This window comes from Dufourea novaeangliae, unplaced genomic scaffold (genome assembly GCF_001272555.1).
Source record: "Dufourea novaeangliae isolate 0120121106 unplaced genomic scaffold, ASM127255v1 scaffold125, whole genome shotgun sequence".
Classification (NCBI taxonomy): Eukaryota; Metazoa; Arthropoda; class Insecta; order Hymenoptera; family Halictidae; genus Dufourea; species Dufourea novaeangliae.
This window is the reverse complement of record NW_015374020.1, coordinates 4782414-4808807: the sequence shown is the minus strand read 5'-3', so window position 1 is coordinate 4808807 and position 26394 is coordinate 4782414. Positions and strand designations below refer to the sequence as shown.

Genomic DNA, 26394 nt, shown 5'->3' with positions numbered 1-26394 from the left:
GCTCGCTGTTCAATGGATGACAGCATTTTAATAGAAATTAATTTAATAAATATGTCCGTCGTAAAGAAAAGTGATTCGAGCGGCTCCTTTGCGATCGTGAGTTACACGAAGACGCTGCGTTTTTATTAAAAAAAAAAAAAAAAGAAAACATACGGAATCTTTAATATTGTTCGCCAAAGTTTGGTTTTGCTGAGCAGAAACAGAGACACTTTTATACTACGTATTAAATTAATTATTACTATGTGAAAATGTTTTTAAAAATACTTTTATTTAAATTCTATTATAAAGGCGAGGTTTAAATTTTATATCATCAATTTCTGCGATAGCAGAACTCTTACACGATTAGAAATAGGGACATTGACCTTATTAGTTTCTTTCAACCGGTCTCCCGTAGGTATGCCTCGTAAGAAACGATGTCGAATCGCGACGGCCAACAATGTTACCGACCTCGTAAACGTCGCCTCGGGAGCGTTTTACGTCGCGCACGCGAATTCTTCTGGTCGCGGCCGCGCAACGTCGCCCCGTCATCAACTCGACTCGCTATAAATTCGTTGTCACGGTGTATCGCGGGTTTTACAAGCTTCGAGATTTTCGACTCGCAACTGTTGGACACTTAGAAGGAACGTTTCGCTGGACAGATCGATGGACGATTCCGAGAAAACACGCTGGAAACATGTTCGATAACGAGGATCTACGCAGAGATCCGACGAATCGATCGTCGAATCTCTTTCCTCTTCGCGTCGCGCATAAATTGTAAATAATATCGCGGATACAATGCACGACGAGTCACGGGGCAAACTCCTTAGAGTCGTTTTGTCATAGAAATCGTCGATTTTGCTACGTAAATCGGCCCCGACAAGGAGTACGAGGCGAAAGGAGATGGTATCGTTGAAGGAAGTAGCGACTCGAGGAGCACGCACGGCCACGTCGCAAATCGTATAAATAATATTTATATGATTATATTATTTACCGATTTCTCGTTTGTCTGTGAAAACCTGCACGTCTGTGACGCGTGCGCGAACAACCGAGAGAATTTATTGTTCGAGCCGGTTACGGTACGGATTTACATGGCGACGGCACGATTATTTCATCCGAACGATAATTATCTCCCGCTGTACCCGTACACACACCGTCGAAGGAGACGTTTCTTGCTTTACTGTCGAGATCGGTTTCTTTATTTGCATGGGGCGCGAGCGTTTGCTCGCTCATTGCCGTGTTTCGATGTAAATTAATAATTAAGGAAGAAAGATGGTATCCGAAGGCTTGAACGTATAATTCTAATCGTAATCGTCCTCTCCCCTCCGGAACACGATCGATCTCGATGAAGACGTTCGAGAACCGTCCGGGTCGTTTTTGCGTTCAAGGGATTATATATTTTTCCTGTTTTTTCTTCTCCTCGAGCAGAGAGACGAACTCGTTAAAACCTGGTGATTAACTGTCACTTTTTCCCTCTGGTCTGTATTTTTGAACGATTCCCCGTGCTTCGACCACGATACACATATTTTATAACCGGCATCCGACGTGAACGTACGTCAATTTCGCCCATAAATACGTTCATCTCGTAAAACGTCGACGGCGGTGGATGGTTACGCCAGTGGTGGCTCGCGTGCGTTCGATCCGCCAGCCCGTACTACGCCAGTGTGATGTATGCTAATTGCAATTACACCGCGTGTACGCTATCGCCGACTGCTCGGGTGTGCGCGCTCCGTGTGCTTCGTGCAGGTAGGTTCGTTCGTGTTTGCCCCACGGTGCCCCGCGTGACGGGCCACGGGGAGAGTTTCCGCCAACTTTGCGCTAACTTACTAAACTCAAATTTAACTGGATCTCATTTGCCTCTCCACTTGTTCGAGCCGTACACCTTACACTCCTCCACGGGGCCCGGTTTCTCCTCGACCGGCAAGCTGCGGCGGCGGTCGTCTAGGTTCGCCCACGACGAATTGAATTATACCGTCCGTGTGCCCGAGACACTATCTCCCTACGTGCAGTCGCCCGTCGTGATTCTTTCGTGTACGTTATCGCGAACCCGAGGCTTTCGTTGGTTTAAGACCGAGACTCGACTCTTTTGCGGTAAACCGGCCCCCTCCCGTCTTCCTCTCCCTATACACTTTTTGATTTTTCTCTATTACACTAGCACAGAACATCGCAGGATGAAAAGAGAAACTGAAAGAAGACAAGCATTGTACGTAGATCGTATGGTGTATTGGTCGTGTTGAAAAAATGTGTGATAAGAGTAATATCTTAAGAAAACTAAACTGATGACTTAGGTCCATTCCAGGCAACTGGTTTCCTAATTTGGACCACCGGTTTCCTACATTGGACCGCTCATGAAAACCAATAAAATTAAATCTACAATTTAAAAAAAACTGTTCAAGACATTGAACAAAGTAGAAAGGAACAAGTAGGTTAAATTTCTTGATGTTTCCGCACAAAACCACTAGTGTAAGAACACTTCTATGTTGATTTTCTAAAGATTGACAGACTGCTCATGGGGTTCCATCACCCTGCACGGAATGAAGTTACGCCCATGTCGCGAATTACAGAGTACACCCTATAGACGACGAATCGAAAGCACAGCTCGTGTTGTAGTCATAAACATGGGACAATCAAGAAGCTCGTTCAAGGGTTTTCCATGTCAGGTACACACAGTGGAATTACATACAGTAGGGAACAAGACCCCTTCGGGTTCCTAGATGAATATCGCCGATTAATCGTAATGAAGATATTAAATTCTATCCCGCGAACAGCCGGGCACCTCGTCAGCCATTGTAATAATATTCTTAATTACGGCCCCGCCGCGGCACACGATTAAATTTATTCGCTCGGCTGCCAGTCATTACCCGCGGTGCTTTATCGTGTAAAAGAATCGACAGTTTTTTTTTTTTTTCTCCGTCCGAGACTCGTTCGTGCCTCGAGTGCATTAGAAAAACATACAATGGGATCGTACCAACCGGCATTATATTGACGTTAAATGAAATGAAATAGAGCACGCGACTCGATTCGACGCGATACGGGGGAGAGCACAGTTTCGTTTACCTGAATCGATAGCGGACGATTCGTAGGAATCGCCGTTCACGGAATCGAGCTTATCTACCGTTGGGGGAAACAGAAAAATCTTTGATTCTTGAGTAATCTCGCCGTGTTACGGGACACATCGGGTGGCCGACTGATTTGCGCAACGGGTACAAACGGTTACGAAAAAGAGGCCTCTTCTTGTGTTCGTCCACCTTGGTAAACAGAGAGCGCAAAGTGCTTCTTTACGGTTGATTAGAAAATTCCTGTTGCGCAATTTTCGTTGCCAGTCGAGGCAGCTTCATTTAACGGACCGATAAGTTCGATGGCCTGCCGCGATGACTGCGCCTAGTCGTTACCGCAAACAATTAACCGCAATTACCTGCGGTTCCGCTTTTTCTGTTCTTTTCATAACAGAGACAGCTATCCTATGGAGTTTCGATCGTGAAACTGTTTGGTTGAATCACGGCAGTGACAACGAGGTATCGTGTAACGGTTGCCGTACACGCGACGTTTAAAGTGTCTCGCGTTGAGATGGAGATGGTAGCGTGCATCGATTCGGCGAAGACGACGTCGCGCTGCGTTCTACGCGATTATTGTCCAGGTGTCATCCCCACCACTGAGGAATAGACCGTGGAATCTGTCAAGCGTATACTTTGTTGCCACTTCACTTTTGTTGCCGAGGGTAAAAAACGAATTTACAAGGGTCTGAAGCATTTCTCCCTACAGGATTATTGTCCTGGCGAGGACCCTTGTTCGGGACAATAATCGAGAGAAGTCTGGAGATCGGATTAGGCCGAAGAATCGTTACTGAAGAAGATCGACCGTTGTAGGATAGTTGAGAAATGAAGCTCGGTACCAGTTTTCATGTTATAATGCGCGACGATTCAGCTTTTAGTTATCCGATGTAACGAGCCCCGCGGTATCGTCAGGAACTCCATGAAATTCACGGTCTTGGGATTGCTCTCGGAAGATTTCAGCGGTAGTTAGGTATTTGCGCAAATGTGGCGGGCGTGGAGAGAAAACCGTAGGTAATTGAGTCCTCGAGCTGTTAACTCTGTACCGGTACAGGTACATACGGATCGATCCATTTTTCATTGATTTTAGGCATCGCTGTCGGCCGTTTTAGAGGCTCGTATTCCAGGGACGTTTAATTAACTCGTTCTACCGAGGAGGAAAATAGGTACGAAAACGTTCGACTTATATTGCCCGGACTGAAGCGATTCTCGGTCTGGCGTGTGTGTAATAAACATAACTGGGGAGGGAAAAAAAAAAAAAAAAAAAAAAGAAAACGTGGTTACGACTGCGGGATCGTAAATACATTAGTATTTACGTGGCGATTCGGAAACGTACAGCTGCTCGCCGATAAAAATACGGTACGGACGGGGCCCTGTGACGGGGATGATTCCGCGTGTTTTGAAAAAAAAAAAAAAAGAAGAAAAAACCAGAAAAAAAAAGAAGGGAGTAAAAAAAGAGGATCGCGCCGGCGAACGGCTCATTTCGCGGCGTGCAATATCTGACTTATATATGCACTCGTAAAACATGTAATACTTCCTAATTGCGCGTCGTTTCTCCTTGGTCGCGCGTTTTGTAATTATTAGCCGGCGTGTATATCGCCGTAATTATGCGACACTTTGATTTGCCCGTGCATTCATCGATTTACACGACCGTTCCGCTGTGTACATACGTGCACACACTCAACGCATACACCCTTTAACCGGGCTGGCTGTCCCCCACCCCCCACCCCTCACGGGGGGGCCCGCCCCGCCCATTCACCGAGGTCTCGCATTTTATCTACGCCTTTCGTTAATCGAAACGCCGAGTATTTTATGGCCTTTTACTTTATCTACAGCTTCGGGGAAACACGTGTAACCGAAGCTGCAGTTTGCTTTTACGATACGACGCGACGCGACTCGCCACTGTTAACGACTGAACTCGTAACGCGTCTTATTGATAACGATCCACGTCGCAGAATTTGATAGAAAATACTAATCAACGATTACCTGTGCTTCTTAACTGCGCACGTGCGTCTATTTACCATGGAATAATATCATCGTGGAATGCGATGTTGTCGTTCACAGGGCCCGAGAGAACAGACACCGCTCGATCAAGATCAGGGGGATTCGCCACTTTTATTACCAGCCATCGACTCCCCCTCCCTTCCCCCCCAGCGGATTTTCGAACACAGATTTTTCTTTGGCCATCCTTGCTTCTTCGACTTTGCCCTCCTCGGCTATCGTCGCGCGTCCAACTCATTTTCTTTTTTACGATAAGCCCCCGCCGCCACCGCCTCGTCGCTCCGTCTCCGAGGACCAGATCCAGTTATTCTCTTCTCAGGGACCACTTAAACACCCAAATGGACTCGATAATTTCATAATGATTTACCGTTCCTCTCTTTAAAACGCCCCTTTTTCTTCATTTTGCTCCTTCCCTCCTCCGCTTCCCCTACTTCTCCCCTGGCCGGTCGAGATTCCGTTTCTTTTTTTTAAAAGATCGTTCAAGTTTTTCGTGGCGAATCGAGCGAGAGAACGCGCGCCCCGGCGTTCGCTCTTGAATATGACCCGAGCACAGGTATTTGTCTCGCGATCGATCGCGACCGATTATCGTGCCGATCGTCGGGGAGCAAAATGAAAAAATAAAAAAAATGAATCTCGCGAGACTGGCGTCTACGGGTCGAGGTATGTCGTAGCTGGTAACGTTGGAATTCTGGAATATCTATTCGATGCTCGATCGATCGCGGGCGCTCGCGTAATTACTCGTAATTGATCGATCGGCCGAATTCTCGATCCGCTCGTTCGTTAAAAATCGAAACGAACGTGGGTCACGTACGTATGTCCGCTGTAGAAAAAGGCTCACGATCGATGGGAATAAAGTTTTCATTTTCTACTCGACGACGATGGCCGCGGCACTATTACAAATGTCCACCAACAGACACATACGTATATACATCGACGGCTAAAGTATCGGTGTTCCGAGTCGAGCAATTATCCGGTTTCGATCAGCCGCGCGGATATCCACGCAACTTTTTGTCTTTGGCAAATTTTTCACCGGGCACACATAGTACGCAACCCGCGACCCGATTCTCATAGAAATCTCCTCCGATCTAAGACAACGCGTCGCACGCGATATCCCCCGTAGAAAGGCCCAGCCGGTTGCTGCCGGCGCGCCACGACGAGCGTCGCGCTCGCCTCGTTAAGACGACGCCTCTGATTGGCTCTTGGCCGGCGCACTACTCGCGGCGTCTACAACGCATAAAATCCCGATCTGCAAAAATTCCCCGTTGACTTTTCTTTGGTTAAACGCATGATATACACGCGAGTTACTCGCGAAACGTTCCCGCGGTCGGACGATAATTAACCGTTCTATCGGACGTTCGCGTTGCCCGGGTAGGTATGCATTTCGAGAGTAATAACGGAGAGGCTAATCAACGGGATGAATCCGTGTCCCGGCGAAATCCACGCGTGGTTATTGATAATTAGTTTGCGTCGGACCAACGACGAGCGTCAGCTCTCTACCTGTGTGTGGGTACCTGCCATAACACGAATGCCCAGCGAATAGACTCGTAAGCATATCCGCCAACGATCTCTGCCGATGTGTCCGAGCTAGCTGCACCACCACCCAGCATGGAACATATTCACGGCTCGCGTTAAGTTTCTTGCTTATTTGTTCGTGGGGCATTCGAAAAGATTCACCTGTACTTTCTGCCCGTCGATCTCCAGTAAACGCTGGAAATATTTCTCCTTAGATTGGACAGCGAGGAGACTCAACTTACTCTTCTCGATTATCGTCTGGCTTGTTCTACTCGATTATTGTCCAGGCATTATCTCCACCATTAGGGGGGGGGGAGCCTGTAAAGTACTTTGTTGCCCCTCCGCTTTTCATGTCGAGGCTCGAACTTCGGACAAAAAATGAATACACCCCAGCGCGGACTAGACTTCGGGACAATAACCGAGAGGACTCTGTATTCAAATCTATGAGCGTAGCCAGGTTATCCATCAGAGGGGAGTAAAATTTATCTTTCAGGTAAATTTCATAATATTATTTTTCTCTGTGGGTGACAGTGGGCAAAATCCAATGTGTTCCCCTTTTGGAGAAGGCCAAAGGCCACTCTTCTTCTTTCTAGGGGTCAAAGTGCCCCACTACCCCCTGGCTGGAATCGATGGTTCTTCTATCGGACATCGCGAAAAATACGTATCGCGATCGTTATACGCGGATTAGATGGAAATATTGCATAGCTTCCGACGTGGCCGCGAGCGGCGTTATCTGAGCGAGTGGATGAACTGTGCATAGGGTGGCCGGTCCCTTTGAGCTTCGCTCGGGACTGCGTAACTCACACTCGGCCCCGTTGGGCTGGCTCGCGCGACCACGTTCGCCGCCTCTCCGCGTTTTCTCCGCTTGTTCGACGCTTCAGACCGAGGACTCTGATAACGATAATTAATGTTGCCCAGCGTTGATTATCCCGCACGCGATATCCCCTGCTCACCCTTCAACCTCGCCCGCCTGCACGTTTCCGTCTTCTTTACTCCCGTGTGCCGTTCCCCAACCCATTCAAACTCGATCGAGCGCGAATTTCTTCTTTCTCTCTCGCTTCCACACTCTGGGCCCCACTGCCCGGTGCAATATACAATATAATGCGAGAGTCAAAAGTGAATATACACTTCGAAAGCAGAGTTGGGCAGAATTTTATTCGTCATTCGGACAAACGTTGTTTCGTGTGATTTCCCCGTGTGGTCGGTCAATGCGAAATTAATCGAGCCAGCAAAGTTCCGAGAATCCATTAAGCATCGTGCCGCGGCGGCCAGGGGACACGTCCGTATTAACTGGCTCTCGCGATATCGTCATTAGGAATCTTAATATACGGGCGAAACAACCGGTGAGCCATGATTTTTCGTCAACCCGCGATTGTCCGTTAAAAAGAATATAAATCAAACCTTCTGTCCTCGAGGCAAAGTGCCGTAATGGACCCGCGATCGGGCCGCGGGTGATCGACCCGTGTCTGTTCCGCGCGGACACCAGAAACGATTAATCGCGTTAACGGTAAATACTTTTGTTATCTCATCAAAAACTTTCTTCTCGGTTTCTGTCGCGACTTCTGGGCAATTAACGTCTTGCTTTATAACATCGAGTCAGATTCGTGGTCTCGATTATCAATATGGGATACCAATGAACATAAATATTATTCGTTTTCTTTGAGTCGAAGTGAAACACTTTCTTTTTCTTACACGTATGCTCTTCAGACCGTCTCTGCTCTTTTCTCGCCTCAGAACACAGAGGTACAGGGTACAGCATCGAAACCGTCGAGAATGATCTAGTAAAATTATACATATAGTTTCAAGAAAACACGCCTTGTCCGAGTACACGAAGTTCCGTTGTCGCGAAGGACCTTCGTTATCTCGTCGTTGTCGGCGAGCCGTCTAGACGGGCGGACTGGAAAAAGTTCCCCGAGAAAATGCTCGCGTTCGGGTCGATTTACGAGCAGCGCCAACTTTTAGTGGACCGTCCGTGTAAGTGGACCTTCGAAAGGTCTAATCGTAAGTGCCTCTTCATTGCTGGTGCGTGCACCCGTCTGGCAGATAGCGGAATACCTCCGTTGGAAAAGGAAAAAGCGAGAAAAAAAGAAAGAAAGAAAGAAAGAGGGAAAGGGTGGCTGCTCTTAACCGATCAGGGCCGTTGCCACCTAATGGGTTTGCCACGCCACGTGACTCCTCGAATGCTTAATGCGGGTCTGCAGTCGATTGCCTCTACTCTACTCGTTGCGAACCACCGTCCGAAATGACATTTCATCTGACTCTAAGGGACAACCACTGACAGCTTTCGGTAAATACCTGCCCTCTACCGTCAAGTCATCGACGAAAGGACGCCACAAGAAAAAGAGACATGTGTGTATGCAGGGTGTAACGAAAATGTTGAGGGACCCGGAAATGGGAGACTCGTCAGGTGATTTAAAACAAGTTTTTCCTTAGCAAAAATATGATCCGAGGCTTTGTTAACGAGATATTAACGAAAAACCCCGACCAATCAGAGCGCGAGTCTGCCGACCGAGTTCCCGCGCTAATGTTGGCTACGCGCTGCGATTGGTAGCGAACGTTACCGCGGGAACTCGGCTGACAGACACGCGTTCTGATTGGTCGGGGTTTTTCGTTAATATCTCGTTAACCAAGCCTCGGATAACATTTTTGCTAAGGAAAAACTTGTTTCAAATCACTTCACGAGTCTCCCATTTCCGAGTCGTCCAACATTTTTATTACACCCTGTCTACTCGTGAACGCGCCTAATGACACGCCTCGCAGAATCTCCGTTGGTCGCGACAGAAACGGCGAACGCGTTAGGAGGTCGAGCCAGCCGTTATCGGAGCTCGAATAGCGGGACAACTTCGTGGTGGGCCGGTCGTCCCTATCTTAACCGAATTTACGGAAAACACTTTGCTCGCTGGCCACCGTCGCCATGGTATGCTTGTCCTGCCACCGACGAACGATCGGTATTCCCGGCATCCTCGTCGGGGCCTCGGTTCGCTGCGCTTCCAAATCGACGATCGTGTTAAACTCGTGTTTCCTAATGGATTCTCGGAATCATCGTCGTGGTTCGCTCCTCGAATCGCTCGAAACGATCGGACGATGAAAAACGAATGTTCGTCCCCTCCCCTGAACCGTTTCAGCTCGCGAGGACCATCTCGTGAAATCTTAATTCGATAAAATTGTCTTTGGATGCGCTGAACGATCGCGGAAAAATCGTTCACCTGGAAAACAACACGTGGTTACGACGACGTCGCCTGTCGTAGTCCGTTACGCGATGCATAATTTCATTCTCGAGCGAACGCTAGGCTGTCTTGCCATTCGTTCGTTCTTCCTCTTCGTTTCTCCTCAGCGGCGATGAGAACGTTGTCCCTCGTGGAGGGATTCTAGGCGAACGCTTCGTTCGTGGCGCGGAACTAATGACGAGTACGGTGACGACCGGCGACAAAGAACAGTTAGCGTCGACCAGAAGCGAGAACGAAGATCGGCAGCGCGATCAAGAGAACCCACCAGGAGATATTCGATAAAACAAGTCCACGGCGCGCGGCGTCTTGCTACGCTGCGTTTCGGCCGACAAACACCTGTGTACCGGTTCTATTGTGCCCGGATTACAGGACAAATCGAATTGGACTCGATCCAGCGACCAAAGGAAAAGAAAAAAAAAAAGAAGAAAAAACTTTGACGTTCCAGATCGACTCGAAATCTTCATTAGTCCCCGTTTGATCAGGATGAACGAACAACATCGTGGATCGAAATGATCGGCGTGCTCAGGGGTACAAGCCGAGGTGGAGCGTTTCATGCGCAATCAGATTACCGGACACGTATTAACCGAGCACTCGGACAACATGTGTCAGCAACGTTGTAGCCGAGTTTATCGAGATCGCGGTAACGACCACTTACGTTCTTAAGACCATAAATTAGGGCATTTCTTTAGTTCAATTTATCTACGCGGTAAAGCGAGTCTAATGGGTCGACCGGCCGAAGACGACGACGACGCAGAAGAAGAAGTCATCCTCGAGAAAATATGTTCCGGCGTGTCTCGCGAAGCACGACCATTAAAGAAAAAAAAATGTCTTCCTTGAACCGAGATAGGAGAAAAAAAAGGAAAGAAGATTCTGTCGCGCGGAGATCGCGTGGAAGAGAATGCAAACGGGGTCGCTGTTGTCCGACCGGATGGAGGATGATTGAATCGAAGGGAAAGAAGCCTAATAATCGACGGCGGTGTCGTGGACCGTGTCGAAAGCATCTGAACAAAAACTTCGTGTACCAGAAGAATCGATCCGCGCACACTTTTCGTCCGTATTGGGTAATTAACTCCCCGAGATTAACGAGAAACCCTTTCGAATATTTTTTTTTGAGGCGTCGCGATGTTCACCGGGGCTGGAAGGGAGGGATCGTTGTGCACCAGGAAGAAAAAGTACTCAATTTTATCGCCGTAATAAAGTAGCCCGGCTTATCGTCGAAGTAATGTTGTATTTCGGAAACGACACTTTTCGCGATATCTCGACAAGGGATCTCGACGGTCCCCGCATATTCTTAAGAGGAGCGTAATTACCGGTATAATTTTACCGGTCGTTATGCCACGCAGCTGCCGATAATCTAAGCAATCTCGTCCTACGAGAAGCCGATCTGATAACGATAATACGGCTACACGCAATAACGTTTCGTTGTGCTAGGTTAAGCGTTATTTCGAGCAGACCGCGCGATGTCTTGGTTACAATTGAGTTACATACGTGGCCGACCAACCTGGTTCCATGGACGAAAACATTCCGACGTATGCCATTAAAGGGACACGCCCCAAATAACACCGTAAGGACGTCCGTTTCATGTCCAGTTTATGTCCTACGTCCATTTTGGACATCCCCAGGATGTTCGTAAGACTTAAATTTCGTATGTTCTAGAAACGTCCATCCCGGATGTACAACGGATGTTTTTAAGACTTAAATTACACGTGTTCTAGAATATTTAGAGTTATGTAATTTTTTTCCAGATGAATTCCGTCGGCCTTGTAGCCGGTTCTGTGAACGTTTATACATACCATGGTACGATATTGGATTAAGAAACCGCATAAAATTCTACGAGGAGAAAAAACGAAATTCCCGCGACGTGTCTATATTAGTTTATTGTTCTATAAATAATACCGTAAGGCGGACCACGGTTTTTGTTTCCTGGCGTTGATTTACAGCATCTACATTAATTAACTTCTAATTGGCGTTTCACTCGAATACGCGTGTCTCTGTCCAGCGTTCAGGGCTTGTTCCACCGGCCCCCTTTTTTTTCCCCTATGTCCAGAATACGTCGATGGTTCCTTGCGAGCGGAGCGCAACTTAACGAGGTGAACATTCTACTTATGATATTTACTCGGGGGTCCGCCCTGGGCCCCATTTTATTGAGTCATATATCAAAACTGGGAACCTAAGGAGGCGAGGAAGGAGGGAAACGAAGGAGCGCCGGCGTTTCTGCTTCTCGGATCGTTTCATGAAATTCTCTCGGTGTTTCCATGGTTCACGGTCCGTTCCCGTCGTGTCTTCTCGTTGGAATCGAGTGTTCGACTTCCTCACGTATATAAATCGGGTGAATCTGTCCAATGATCCGATAACGATCACTACGTAGCCTGCATTATCGCAAGAATCGTATTTCAACTATGGAAACTTGTACAACTTTTACAGTAATTATAACAGTGTGGTATACTCTGATGAAAAATGGACACGTACTGACTTAGACTTGGTATCGAAAGATTCGGAAGACAGGAAACGAAGGGCGAAAGACGCGTACACGGTACCCGAGCACTCTGGCCAGAGTGGAAGCGTGGGTTTCCTCGAGCCGTGGCCCACATTCCAATAAATAACGAAACAAAGGAGCTGAGAATCTACCCCTCTCCATCTGGTCTCGGCCTGCCGCCATATTTACATCCGATAACGAGCCGCCGGCAGATATTTACATTTTTAATAGCATAAACCCACAGACCTGACGGCCGGTTCGAATAATATTCCCCTGCCGCCCCCGTCCTCTTCCTCCACCCCTGATCCCTTTGCCCCGTCGCCGTGGACGACCCCACCGTGGACGCCATTTATTAGGCCTAATTGATCGAAAGGGGTACCTGTCCCTTTTCTCCTCCCTCTTCTCTCCCTGTGTTGGGGCTGTTTACGCGCTCGCTCCGGAGAAGAAATTTCATTAGAGAAACCGTGAGAGGAGGGGTGGAGTATAACGAGCCGAAGTGGAAGAGAGGGAGAGAGGATGATCATCGTTTACCGCACGGCACATGACGCCGGTGCTCGAGGAACGATTAGACCCGGGTCGTGTTAACAGGTGACGGTTGCGTAAATCGAACAAGCTATAATGGAGCAGGAAAAACCATCTAACGATGAGAATCTACCTGTTCGACATAATTTTCCTTCCATTGGATCGGTTCCGTTGGAAAAGTCTACAATTAACGATACTTAACCAGGTTGGAAGAGAAATACTGTCGGGTGGGTAAACGGGTTGAAACGGAGGGTAACGCGCGGAGGGGTGGGCTGCCCGCGAACAGGAATCATCGGTGGCGAATCGAGCTCATGGGAGGGTTAATTGGATGGAGTGTTTGAGCTCGCAATTAGCGATTAGCAATTACTCGGTATCCAAACGGCCGTTGGCGGGAGGAGTGGAGAGGGGAGGGTTCGGCTGTCTCGGGCCGACGGAGCGATTAATGAGCCAATCGGCTAATAACGCGTCACGCAAGAATACGCGGTAACCGTTTCGCTTCGCTCCGTGGCCAAGTCGCGACGCGTCGCGTTGCTGTCCGTTCGATAGTTTTCCGTTATTATCCCTGAACCAACGACGACGCCTGGCCGTTGCCACATCTTCACTCCCACGAGGATCGTGTCTCGTTAGCCGATCACAGCATTACCTATTACACGATCGGTACACGCTTTGGCGAACCATCGAAACGACCTGTTCGAAGATCGATGCTTCACGATAGATAAACATCCTCCTGCTCCTCCGCCTCGTTCTATTTTACAATCGAGCATTAGCCGAGTAATGCACTTTAATAGGCCGCGCACGAAGAATGGATGGACTTTCAGGTAGAACGGCCAAGGGGGGATTTCTTGAACCCACGAGTCGAATAGTGTAAAATCATAACTATTTCCCGATTGCAGAACATTTTTATAAAATTATTTATACATATTTCGGTTTGATATTCAAAAGTCATCGTTACTATATGCGATAAACATTGTGCATAAGAAAACGAAAATGAACTACGCGTCGGGCGTCGATGCTATCACGTCTTTATTAGGTAGGGGAGATCGGGGCAGGCTGTAACACAGAGTAAGTTGTAATACACTCGAATGTTATAAAATTTTCATCAAAAAATAATTTATTTTAGGAGAAATATCTAAGAAGTGTGGGGTCGAGGAGCCCCCTTGGACGTTTATGTGACAGCTCGAGGCTCATTCGTTCTAGAGTTAACCCCTCGACGCGTGGTCAGCGTCCACTCTGCTTAGAAACGAACAATGTCCTCACGAGAAAAGAAATAATTGATTCGCCGATGGAGCGAAACAAGGACAAGGGAACGACGGAATCGGAATTTCGTATAGCCGCTTCGGAGGACAGCCGCTGACATCTTGGGAAACAAAATGACGGGCCGGGGATAAAATACGCTCAGGACCCGATCGGGGAAAAAGCTCTGCTAATTGGTCGCGAGACGAAGGGAGTGCGCCTATGCTAGAGATCGGTTCACAGGATGCGTAATTCCGGCTAATTTATTTGATTGCACCGGCATGCTCGACTCCGTTCGCGGTAATAAGACTCGCCCCTCCCCTCTTCCACGTTCGTTCTCCTCTTTCCGGACCCCCTGGCCAGTTGCACGATAAAGAAAAAGAAAAAAAACCAACAAATCGTTGTCCCCGCCTCCTCCGAAATCGACGCTTCTCGCGTGCCTGGTAGAGAAAAATCTTGACGAGGGTAACAAGGGTAGAAATTGGCTTCTTCCGTGCAGCGAGAAGGGGTTTCGAAGTAACCAGCGCGACATCGAGTTATCCCGAGATCGAAACGATCGTTATAGTCTGCGGATTTCGTGGCGATTTCGTGGTTGGGCTCGAAGGAAACCGACTGGTGGTTCTCGGGACCTCTTCTCGGCTCCCTTAACAGCCCTTAACGAGGAAAGGTAGCGAAGCTGCGCCTGGACGTGCGTGTTGTACGCACGCGAACGACTGTGTGGGTCTTAGATACAGTGTAAGGACCCTTAATAACAATGTCGTTTATAGTTAGTACATGGGCGGAGGTTAGTTAGCGAGGATCGCGGTCGTTGGTCGGCGAGGGGAAAGAGAAGTCGCTAATAAAACACAATTAGCGTCGGCTCTACCTGGCCGACCAATCACCAGGTTCCGCGGTCTATCGTGTGTATATATACGCACGCGTAAAACTCCGGCTGCTCGGTTATTTATGGCTTTCTCGGCGCGCGTTATTGAGAGGAGGGCATAGTATTCTTTCTTTTTTCGCAATCAACTCGCTCGTTGTTACAAGTCGAAGCTGCCGCCACGGCCGTACTGCCGGCGGGACCGTTCGAATCCATTCCCTGCCGTCCCTAGTGCCATCGATGGCGTGTCTCTTTGGCGAACCGCGGCAACGAGGAGTCATTTTGTTTGCCTTCCCTTGATCGAGGGTGGACCCCAGGGTGGATCGAGTCATGGTAGAAGCTCCATCCCCTTATAACGACCCTCCTCTATCGAAGCGAATCGACAGCGAACCACCCACCCCTGTTAATCGTCGTGTCTCATTGGCGGAACTTTGACCCTCGATTTCGGCTACTATTTCCGGCTGTTGGATGGAAAAATACGACAGAATTGTCGATTCGTCGAATTTCTGATGTTTTTCAAAGAATTTCTCGAATAAAAAAAAACGCCCGTCCGCCTTGGAAATACTAATTGAACGCGGTCATTATGTAGCCCGCGTGCCTAGGTAAGGTACACAGGCTGCAATTAGCGAAATAAATACATAAAACGAAAAGAAGACCAAGGAAACGATAACGTACCGCGATACGCGCCACTTAACGCACTCGGGGGGCAATTGTCGCGCGATTACTGGTGGTCAGTATTTTGTTAGTAAAATTACTACTCGAGCGTGTTCGTGGCGCGCGTCTCGGTCGAAGCAACGGCTCTCTTTCGGGGTGCATACCTCGGGTATATTGATAAACATACCTGGTCCACTCGTACCGTTTTCGCTTACACGACAATTCAATTCAATTCCATTCAATTCAATTCAATTCAATTCAATTCAATTCAATTCAATTCAATTTAATTTAATTCAATTTAATTTAATTTAATTTAATTTAATTTAATTTAATTTAATTCGTACGGGTGAAAACCCTTTTTTACAATACGTGATTAAACCGTTCCAGCACACTGACACAACAAATAATCAAATGGAATAATATAGTTTACACCAACGTGACGGTCTTTATAAACATAGAAAAGATTCCGCGAGAAAAACAATCGCATTCGTAACGCGACCGTTCGTCGATTGATTATGCGCGAGGCGACACACCGACACGCCTGACGATCCCACGTATACGTAATTTGTTAATCGACCGGTTATCTTGTTAATTACCCGATAACGAGGCGATACGGTATGCCCGCGGAATGAGAGATTCCGTTATCGCGAGCGGCGGGCTCGTTTCGGTTTATCGCCGACGGCTAAATGGTAATTCGCTATTTATTTTCCGCGAGGAAAGTCGAGTAATGCGAGTTATCGCGGTTGCCCGGGTTACTTTGCATATCGACCGTGCTAGAAACTTGGGCCGGAGCGGTCCGCCACGGTTGGTTTTCGCGGCGTTTTCCAAGTCGAATCGACCAGGAACTTTCCCATAGACCTCTTACAATCTCGATCGAGCTCTCTCCCTGTTAACAGAGATAAGCAAGACTACGTTGTCCAAATCCACTACGTGGTGACCGATCGTTTTGCGATCCCGCGTCGCAAAGAAAGAAACTCCCGCTGGTTTCGTGTAACTCGTTTAATTGGAACGGTCGGGGAACGGGTATTAATTTACCTTCGATACGTGTCGGCAATAACGACATTGATACACTTCTTGCCACGGGGTGTCGAGGAAGGGGAACCGAGCTAATTTCAACTTAATCGTCGTCTTATCGCAATTTACCCGAGTATAAGTGAGCCTTAATTGACTCGATCGCTCTACAAGGACTGGTTGTTCCCCTGGCTTGAAGCACGAAGCACAAAAGGCGCGCTGCTCGTCGCCCCGGCAAAAAGGGTACGCTCGGAGAGCGAGCGTTTCTCGATCGTGGAATGTCAAGGCGGGGTTTCGGTTCCTGGAAAGCTCGTCTCCGGGATCGTCGAGATCACGTTTTCGTCGATGATCCCCGCGAACAACCCGAACCGGTGAAACGGGGTTGCGTATCGACGCCGATCATCGTCGACGCCGCTTTGGAATTTTGACAGTAGCGTGTTGTCAGCCACTCTTCGATGAGTCATAGTGTTTATATACTTGCATACACACTTTACGCAACGAATTCAAGTTTCTTCCCTGAATTGACTGGAGGTCGGGCGTTATTGCCCGTGCCACCCCCAAAAAAGTGGGTCGAAGAAATACTTTAGATGAAGGGACTATTTTTATATCTGTTTTGGTGCCGCAACCAAGGGTTGTATATCCACGAGCAAACTCGGCTTCCACTAATAAATTCATTCCAGGTACTGACATAAATGTTAAATCGAATGTTAATTTGGCATAAATTTCAGTAATTCCAAACACCAACAGGTAGAAGCATGGTAGGAGGCCCTTCTCCTACGTCACGTTTTCTCCTAGCGTAAGCAGAGTTTGCGCATTCATCATTCACAACGTAATTATTAAAGGGATACCTGTAAACCATGTTTCTTTGGTATTTAAAATTTCTGTTCGTAATATTTCATCAAAGGTACGCGGTATTTCGCCTCTGCCGTCGTACTCAATAATAATTACTGTATCGGTAAAAATTAAACTGTTGGTAACCCATTCCGAATTAACATAATACGGTCCTGAAGAGTCTCAACAGCGTCTCAGACTACAATTTCGGCTCCCGAAACGGTGGTACTTTAACAACTTAATGCTTCTCCGAGGACACTGTGTATCATAATCGTCGACGTTACTAATCGCGCAACATAGTCGCGCGAAAACGAAATCGCGAAACCAATTAACCGAGCCGACGATTCGTTCGTTGCCTCACCTCGATGGTGTCGGGTTCTTTCGTAATTGCGATAACAAATTCACGGCGATAACGCGTTACGCGTCACGATATACGATCGCGCCCGGAGGTGTGAACGAAGAATTATGTATTAACTCACTTTGCGTTCTGTCCGTGTCTTCGGCCGCTGGGAGATCCGCTTCCTCGACGTCGACAAGGCTACGGATGCTGAAGACACTCTTGGCGACCCTTGTTTTCTGAAGGTCACTCACACCCTCAGTCGCTCGTCTCGGCGTGGTGCTCAGATCCATCGTTGATTCGGGCACAATTTTAACACCGATGAAATTTCTGATACGTGGCGGTGAGAGGGGGGAGGGTGGGGTGGGGGTAAAAAAAAGGTCAGGGAAAACGAGGAGGACCCTACGCGTCCCCGTCGTTCACTGTACACATCGGAATCGCAGCATCCCCCCCGTTCGTCCGCGCGTTACGTACGACGCGGAAACAACTGGTCGCACACCCGTCTGATAATCCTCGTCAAAACGATATTCGTTCAGTTCCTTCATCCAGCCAGGAGCTTCGTCGTTGAACGCCACGGGAGGGGACTGAAACTCGTGGTCGCCTACGCGCAAAACTACGACACGAGGTTGTGCGTGCGATGGCCGGTCATCGTCGATTTCTCGCGGGTAGCCAGTGTTCCGCCAGTCGCATTGGCCGCTCGACGTGGTTGGTTGATTCTCGAACGTACTTCAGCACGGTTCTGTACGGCTCGCGATGCACGATGCTTGTCAACTCGTCGAAGGAACGTACATTTTTTCGTTTTCGCGCGGGCCAACATTTAATCTTCGATCGGGTCGAGCGATATCTCGCGCATTCGTCTTATCGCGCTATCCCGATGGAATTCGAATTCGTTATCCACGGCCGATCTGCGGTTTTCGAGTGTCGCCGAATTACACCGGAAATTTGATATTTATCCGTAACGCTTCGGTCGGATCGGTGTATCGAACGATCGGCTGTGGTCCAAACAGAGGAATTCGATGTTCGTTTGTTTTCCCAGGTGTAGTTCAGCTTCGGTTCGTTGTCTGGACGACGTCGTTCCCTTCGGGAATCGTGTCTGTGGTTCGATGTTGTTGTCCGTCGACGTATTCGTGTAAGAAACCGACCACACCACCGGGCAATGCTCGCGCGTTATCGGCCCGATTGTTACCAGCGTCGCGTATCATTGCAGACTGAACGGACCGCGGTCTGTACCCGATGTCGAGCAAAAACTACTCCTTGTATACCAACGCGCGTATCACCTGGCCGTGTTACCTGGAGATATCAATGAACCCTGCGGCTCGAGTCACGGCGCACCCGTCGACCTTTCTTGTTGTGTTTACTGCTCGCTTCGGAGTCCCCCATTCACGGGATTATTCACTGCCGGTATATACATATATATATATATATTCGGATTCCGTGAACGAACCACCTCCTTAACACCACTGGATCGTCGTCGAAATGTTTTGGTACACCGCGTTCCACGCACGCGCGCATGCCAGAATCACTGTCCACCAACCGATTGTATCAACGATGTATCAACAATGTATTAACTATGGGTATCAACGATCGAGGCCCATCGGCGACAACCGCGAGCCAACTGCTAGGTGACTTCGACGCGCCGATTAGCTGCCGATGGCCGGTTGACAGTCGACGTGGACGGTACCGATCGGTCAGGTGAGAAAACGAATGGAAGCGCGCGGTTCCCCACGGAGCCACGCGACTACCCAACCGGACGAGAAACCAGAGAACCGGGCAGCGGCGAGCACACGCGTATCGCGAACTCCTGTTCGGCAATGTTCGCGTTAGCGTTCCCTCCACCACGAGAAGGTCGATCGTGTCCCAAGGTGGTACCCATCTGTTGTAGAGGGGAAGGTGGAACATCGAGACCGCCTCCCTCGAACAAAATGGAGTTTTCTCAAGCTTTCAACTCCGCCTACCGTGGTCCACCCACGTCGTTTCCCGCTGGTTACACTCGCTCCGCGACGCGCACACTCCTTGCTCGGGATTCCACTCGTCCTGCACGGTCTTACGTTTTTTATTCACCCCGGCTGGTCGTCATTACGAACCGTTTTCGACAGGTTTCGAGTGGGGGAACAGACCGACTCGTTTTAGGGACATTTCAATTCAAATTGGATTCATACTCCGGTCGAAATGAAAGCTTCTTTGTCTCGAGAGGTCCTTGAAACACAGATACTCGTGTATGTACTACTCAAAACGATTAGATCGCTGTGTAGTTGAGTGGACGATAGGGAAGGGGCGTCTGAACGGTTTATAAACAACGACGATTAGACATGCGGAGATTTTCTCGATTTATTTTATACACTGTATCCGTTAATTTTTAAATATATTACGTGTGGTGTGTTTATAATTATCGATCGGACGAGCAAGCGTTTGGAGCAAATCGGTCGCCTCGGGGAGCAAGGGTATCATGACCGCCGGTGGGTAAAAATTCTTTTTTCTTTTTTACGATATCAATGTCGAAATTCGGTGGGTCTCTGATTAATACTGTTCGTGATAGGACGTCGACTGGGATGCTCCAAACGTATTCGATGGTTTTAGCTTTCTTCCTCGGCCGATTCAACGAAAATCGCGAACGCAAGTTGATCTTTGAGCGAATAAGAGTACAATTCCGCGGCGACGCGTCACTTTGTGAATTCGTAATTACCTACGAACAATAAGTGCTGGTCGAATCGAATCGAAAATACGGGGATAGAAATTAGGAGGGATATACAATGAGAAAAAAGGGGAAGAGTCGAAAGGAGCCAGAGGAAAAATGTGAAATCGAAGGTTTCTTAAACGCAGGGAGAAGCAAACGCAATTCATCCGAAACGATACGATATCTTGGGTCGAAGAAGCTCGACGTTCTGGCAGTGCTCTTTCTCCCTTCGAGACAATTTACGAAAGCGCTACACCACTTATCTGAAAAGGCGCGTCATCTTTGAGATAAACACAGAGGAAAAATTAACGTACATCTTTGGCACAATAAATATGAGTACACGGTACAGTAATCTGTGGTCGATGTCTCGCCGGTGAGTTAGCAAATCACGGACATTTACGTTACGAGTTTTATCGAACGAAAACCGTGAAAAAAAAAAAAAAAAAAAAAGACACGAAACAATTGCTGGTCCGGATCGTAACATCTCCGAGCGAGACACCAGAGATTCAAACGCTCGGTTCCTCGTCGATCACGACGCATGAGATCCTTCGTATTCTCTGTTGCATGATCGCTATAAAAAAAAAAAAACAATAAAAAAAAAAAAGAAATCCTAAACGAACGTTACGACGCAGGGAATTACAACTAACGATATTACGCTTAGCACCTAACGGGGTTATCGTTTCGGGAATTATAAATAAATCACGACGGTACTCGGGATCGACGCTTCGACGCGAAGAACATCTCGACATCGAATACGCGTCGTTTCGAAATTAAAAGATGGGCGTGTCGTGCACGACGACAACAAAATTGCAACGCTTTCGGTATACATTACCGTGAACACCTAGGCCTTAAAAGTTACGTAAACGCACGAATGAACCTCGATACAACGACGACCCATTGACGGGGAGGTCGTCGCCGACAATCGTTTACCAACGATATCGATCGGTGAACCGATCGTCGGTGACATTGAAAAAGTTCCTAACTAACTTACCATCCGTTTTCACGCAGAAACCTACTTTGCCTACTGTCGATCACGCATACGTGCCATTCGAGGCTACCGAACAACACAGACAAAAGTCCAGCTTCCTCGGTGGGAATATCTGTGGTTTAAACGAAAATAAAATCGGTACAATATATCGTGGAACGAACAAACCGAATATCGATTGAATGAAACGGATCGAATCTCCCCTCGTCCGTCGAGGTGATTCACGGTGGATTTACCAGCCTCGTACACGCGCGGGCGTACGATTGTAATTTCGATGTCTCTTCGCAGTTTTGATTGAATATTGTTCCACGTTACGATACAGAAACGTCGCGTAATAATCAGCTATTTGAAAGCACGAATACACTAGATTTCGATACACCATCTATCGCTGTTTGATTTGCGCGTCGCAGCCATTAATCCGCGTTTCGAGCTCGGCTACGATATTACTCTAGTCTTCGGCTATTCTTCTTCCGTACAAAGATACGTCTGTTCGTCCAATAGAAAAGTTTCGTACATCTAATCGAATGTCATGGTTGATCGCAGTCTATCGGTTGGCGTCGACTACACCGAATTCGCGCGTCGCTATTTTGATTCCGATAAAAGCACGCGAGTCTCGAGTTCGGCGGTCGCCTCCGTTGCTCTCGATTCGAGCGAACCACTCGAGAGAACTTGGTCACGAGCATCACTCTTCGCGGGCGAATCGATCGGGAAAAGGTACGATTCACCTTAAACCAGCGGTAATATTGTTTGTCGATCGAAGATCGAGCCAGGATGATGCTCCTTCAGCGGTTCCATTCGGTCCTCGTGTAATCGAAGTACCATGGCCCCGTCCGTTTCCTTGTCTCTGGTCGACGAGTCTCGCAGGAGTAATTATATTGTTTGGCGCTAAGCGGGCACGTGGCTCGGCACGCTCGACGATGACGTCTGCAACGGCGAACGGGTCTGGTGGAATCTGAGGAGTTCCGAGACCGTGACGGCCACGCGGACCACGCCTCGGCCACCCTCCAGAACGTCGCTAGCGCAGCAAACGAGATTCTGAAAATCACAAGCACGCGTGTGCGTTCTCCATTAATAAGGATCAGTCGTGAAGAGAAGATTCGTCTTACGATTCAAGGGTAGACGAAGCCGAGAGGGGGGGGGGGCGGTCACGACCCTCGTCTTTGTTTAATGGTCAATTTTACCAAAAGAATATTTTATTATCAGCGGAAATAGCGTTACAATCGTAATGAGTTAGTCGTACAATCGATGTTACAGAGTACGTATTCTCGAATGCAAAGGTTTCCGAACTTTGACTGTTCTTCAGGGTCGATTCGAGTAACGAAACAACAGGAACGCAAAGAAATGCCAAGGCGCGTTTAGACCGGTCGCAATTTTTAGGCAAGTCTTTCTCTTGTTTTCACGGGGCGGAATATTCGATTGATATATTGCAAAATAATTGACTGAACTGTTACTCTGGCAGTGGTAAACGTGTTCTGATTGTGCGTTACGGTATAAATTAAGCAAGTGGACACCGAACGAGTTTACCATCAACTCGACCAGAAATTATACGCCTTTTCGTGTGCGACACAAATGAAGAATAAACAACAGTGATTATGTTAGGCGAAGATTGAATGAATAATAGGCCTTCGAGATGTATTCTTAAACTCATTCGGCACCATTAATAATGGCCATTTCGGCCGAATCGGAGTAATTTTCATCCACCCATCGACCCGTTCCCTTGGATCCTGGCAACGCGACAAACAAAATTATATCGATCATCGATCGATCGCAGGAACGCGAATCGAATAGGAAGAAAAGCTTTCCTATTTCGATAATTATAGAAATAAAAAGCTTAAGCTTAGAAAACAACAAGATAAAAAAAAAAAACGAAGCACCGATTTTTTCAGAACGATCAGTTTAAGCTCGTAGATCGCTTAAGTACAATTTAAAAAAAAAAACAAAAAAAAACGACCAAAGAGGGAAGTAGCTTCAACGTATCATATATCTGTGTTCATACAATAGAGTATGACATAATAATAATAATAATAATAATATAATAATAATATTTATATTAATATAATCTATGTATGTAAGTATATATACGCTCTCACTTTCTCTCTCTCCCATTCATACGTACACATTCACGCGCTCTTTCTTTCGTTCTTTACAGAAAATTATACAATTATACAAGCTAATGCAACGGAATGATTTTGTGTTCGGTCTCGTTATCACGCGTCTCTTCTACTTTCGTCTATATACGGGAGTAGAATCAACGATGCAGCCTCTGGCGGAAGCGACAAACTAATCGTAGAAAGAAGAATAATAACAAAAAAAAAAAAAAACAGAAATATGCCCTAGCGAAGACGACGGTTAGAACGGACAGAACTAACGCGACCTGTGTATACCCAGTCTTACGATTGCGATTAATTCGACGCGGTGACGTGTCTGCTTCGACCTTAATCCGAAGTAGTAATACTGATGCGATCGTCGCCGACGAATGACGTCGTCACGGCTACGGAACAATTAACGTCTCGAAGGGCGGAACGTGCCGATGATTTCACTTTCGAGACTCGTCAGCGCTCGGACAGTCGATAAACGACGACGACGTTGTCGTCGACGAGACGGAAGGGAAGCGGAAGAGACAAGGAACAAAACGGAAAGCGATTAAGGAACGAGTTAAACGTTTGAAACACTGGTACGCAAGACCATTTCCGTGTTACGCGACTCGAGCGAAAACGGAGAGAGGAAAAAGAAACGAATCAGCTGACTAGAACCGGGGGAGGGAGAATTATACTTAAAAAAAAAAAAAAAAAAAAAAAAAAAAAAAAAGAAACGTGTTCTGCCGTCAATTGATCCAGCAAAATGATACTCATCTCGATTGTACGTGACGCGATATTTCTGGAAGATACAATTCACTCGTTATCCCACAAACACGTACGATTACGATAAATTCAGAATACAACGTTCGTATAAAAAGAGAAGAGAAATCAATACACTGTTTGTAAAACTGCTACGAACGCGGTAGCATGGATAGACCTCGATTGAATCTGTTCGTATTCCCTGAAAATTCCTTTGTGCGTTCTCGATAGAATTCGAGCTGTTACACGGATTTGTTTAATCACGGAAACATTGTTTCGTTCGATTGCAGTAGAAATATAGAGCAGCTTCGTGGAGAAACGAAATTGCGACGCGTTTGGCACTTTCGCGAGATTCCCGTCGATCATTGATCTCCGAACGTTTCCCAGTCGCGTAAACCACGCTGCAGCATGAAATTCGAAGCGAAGAAAATCCGGAAGTGAATGGTTCTCACGTTTCGTGGAGTCGTTTCTCCTGATATTCTTACCCATAGATATACGACCATCCTTTATCGTACGAATAATATGTAGAATAAGATATATACGCGTGTGCATATTATAAACGATACACGTATTTTCTTGTACGTCCCGCTACATTTCGGTTCTTTCATTCTTACCCACGTTTATACGAAAATATGTAGAATATCTTATGCTACGACCGAATTTCTCAGTCGGTGAAGAAGCGCGCGAGTCTTGTTCGTTCGTTCGTTCGTTCGTTCGTCGCGCTTCCAACGAAAACGATCGAAGGATAGAAAGAATTGTAAGTTTCCCTCGCGTCGTCATAGAGTTAGACGCGAGATTCTGCTTTCGTGCAACTCCTACGTAACCAAAGGAGACAGGATGGAACGAAGAATCTTTCCAAGTTCGAATTGTGCGTTAAGTGTCTACGTACCAAAATAGGAAATCTTCGGGGAACTGAAAGAGATTTCTAGCACCTTGTTCGCGAATTCTGCAGTATTAGAAGGCTACCTATCACAGACCCATCAATTCTGAAAGAGCCGTAGGCGATTTCATTGGTCGAACGATAAAAAAATACTACTATCCCAGGTATACGCGAAGATTTCATTTCTTTTCCATTGCTCGGCTCGAACACGGCCGTCACGTTGACGGTCCCGATTGCCGCGGTACCATTTCAGAGGATACCATTCGTTTCTGCCATTCGATCGGTATATCTGAATCGCGTGAGATTCGTCGGTAACGAAAATTGGTGAGACGAGGCGGAGGAAAATGTTGCAAAGACGCCGAGCATTCGTCGATGTCGGATACCAGCTGTGGACTTAAACCGGCATATTCTTTCGTGTAGCAAAATACTATTTTCTCTCGACGTAATTTGCTCGACAACAGAGTCCTACCGATTGCAATGATTCGTCGTTCGAAACACATTCATAGACGATCGAGTTTGATATGCGTTCAGCAAGCTTTGATTGGATTCTTTGATTCTATGTTCTCTTTCGTCGCGAGATTCTTGCGGGAACGACCAGTGACCTCGAATAAAACACCCTCGAGATCTCGACGAAGATCGTATCCGGAAGGGAATACATAATTAACATACGCAACTACGTAGCGATTCCTACAGGCTAGGCGGACTAAACGTACGATCAAGCTGCCCGTTGACACACTTAAGGGACTATCTAATACTTGCACGCCGGCCTCGAGGCGGACCCTCGAATTAGCGCACGCGCAAAAATGCAAACGACGGAGCGAAAGAAACTGGTAATCCTGTTCAAGCTAGAGCCACGATGCGATTGGTGTCAACTAAATCGAACTTGCAAGCGAAGCGGTTTACTGCCTCTTAGGGAAAATGGTTCATCGATCGTTTAATATAGGTCTATATAGCCGAATTCAATAGCGATTCGTTGAACGAAAGAGCTAAGAGAACGAGAGACACTTCGACAACGATGAAGAGTTATACAATGCCAACGAACACCATGGTTCTCGGATCGGTCGATTTTCGTTTTCTAATCGATTGGAATTATCTTACGACGGATCGTCGACACCGCTGACAAAATGGATAACCCTGCGCGACACTCAGTCCTTTTGCCCAGCGAAGCAAACGGACGCGAACGGAAAGAAAGAATACGAAAATCTATAAAAAGTACTGGTGTGCCGCTCTAATGTTACTAAATGGCAAATAAAAGGCCAGGAAGAGTATCGCGCGGTGATATACGATTCATCGAAGTAACGAAATTCCGTGATGTCGCGTCGCAAAAGG

General features: G+C 47.3%; 1 protein-coding gene across 1 annotated transcript in view; it reads right to left on the bottom strand.

Moving 5' to 3' along the window:
* LOC107189122 (homeobox protein aristaless-like) overlaps positions 1-18260 on the bottom strand; it is a 68577-nt gene extending 50317 nt beyond the window's left edge. The window contains exon 1 of the mRNA XM_015577596.1: positions 17832-18260. Coding sequence (XP_015433082.1) covers positions 17832-17982 — 151 coding nt within the window. The 5' untranslated portion in view covers positions 17983-18260. The remainder of the gene's footprint in view (positions 1-17831) is intronic.
* Positions 18261-26394: the final 8134 nt, after the last annotated feature.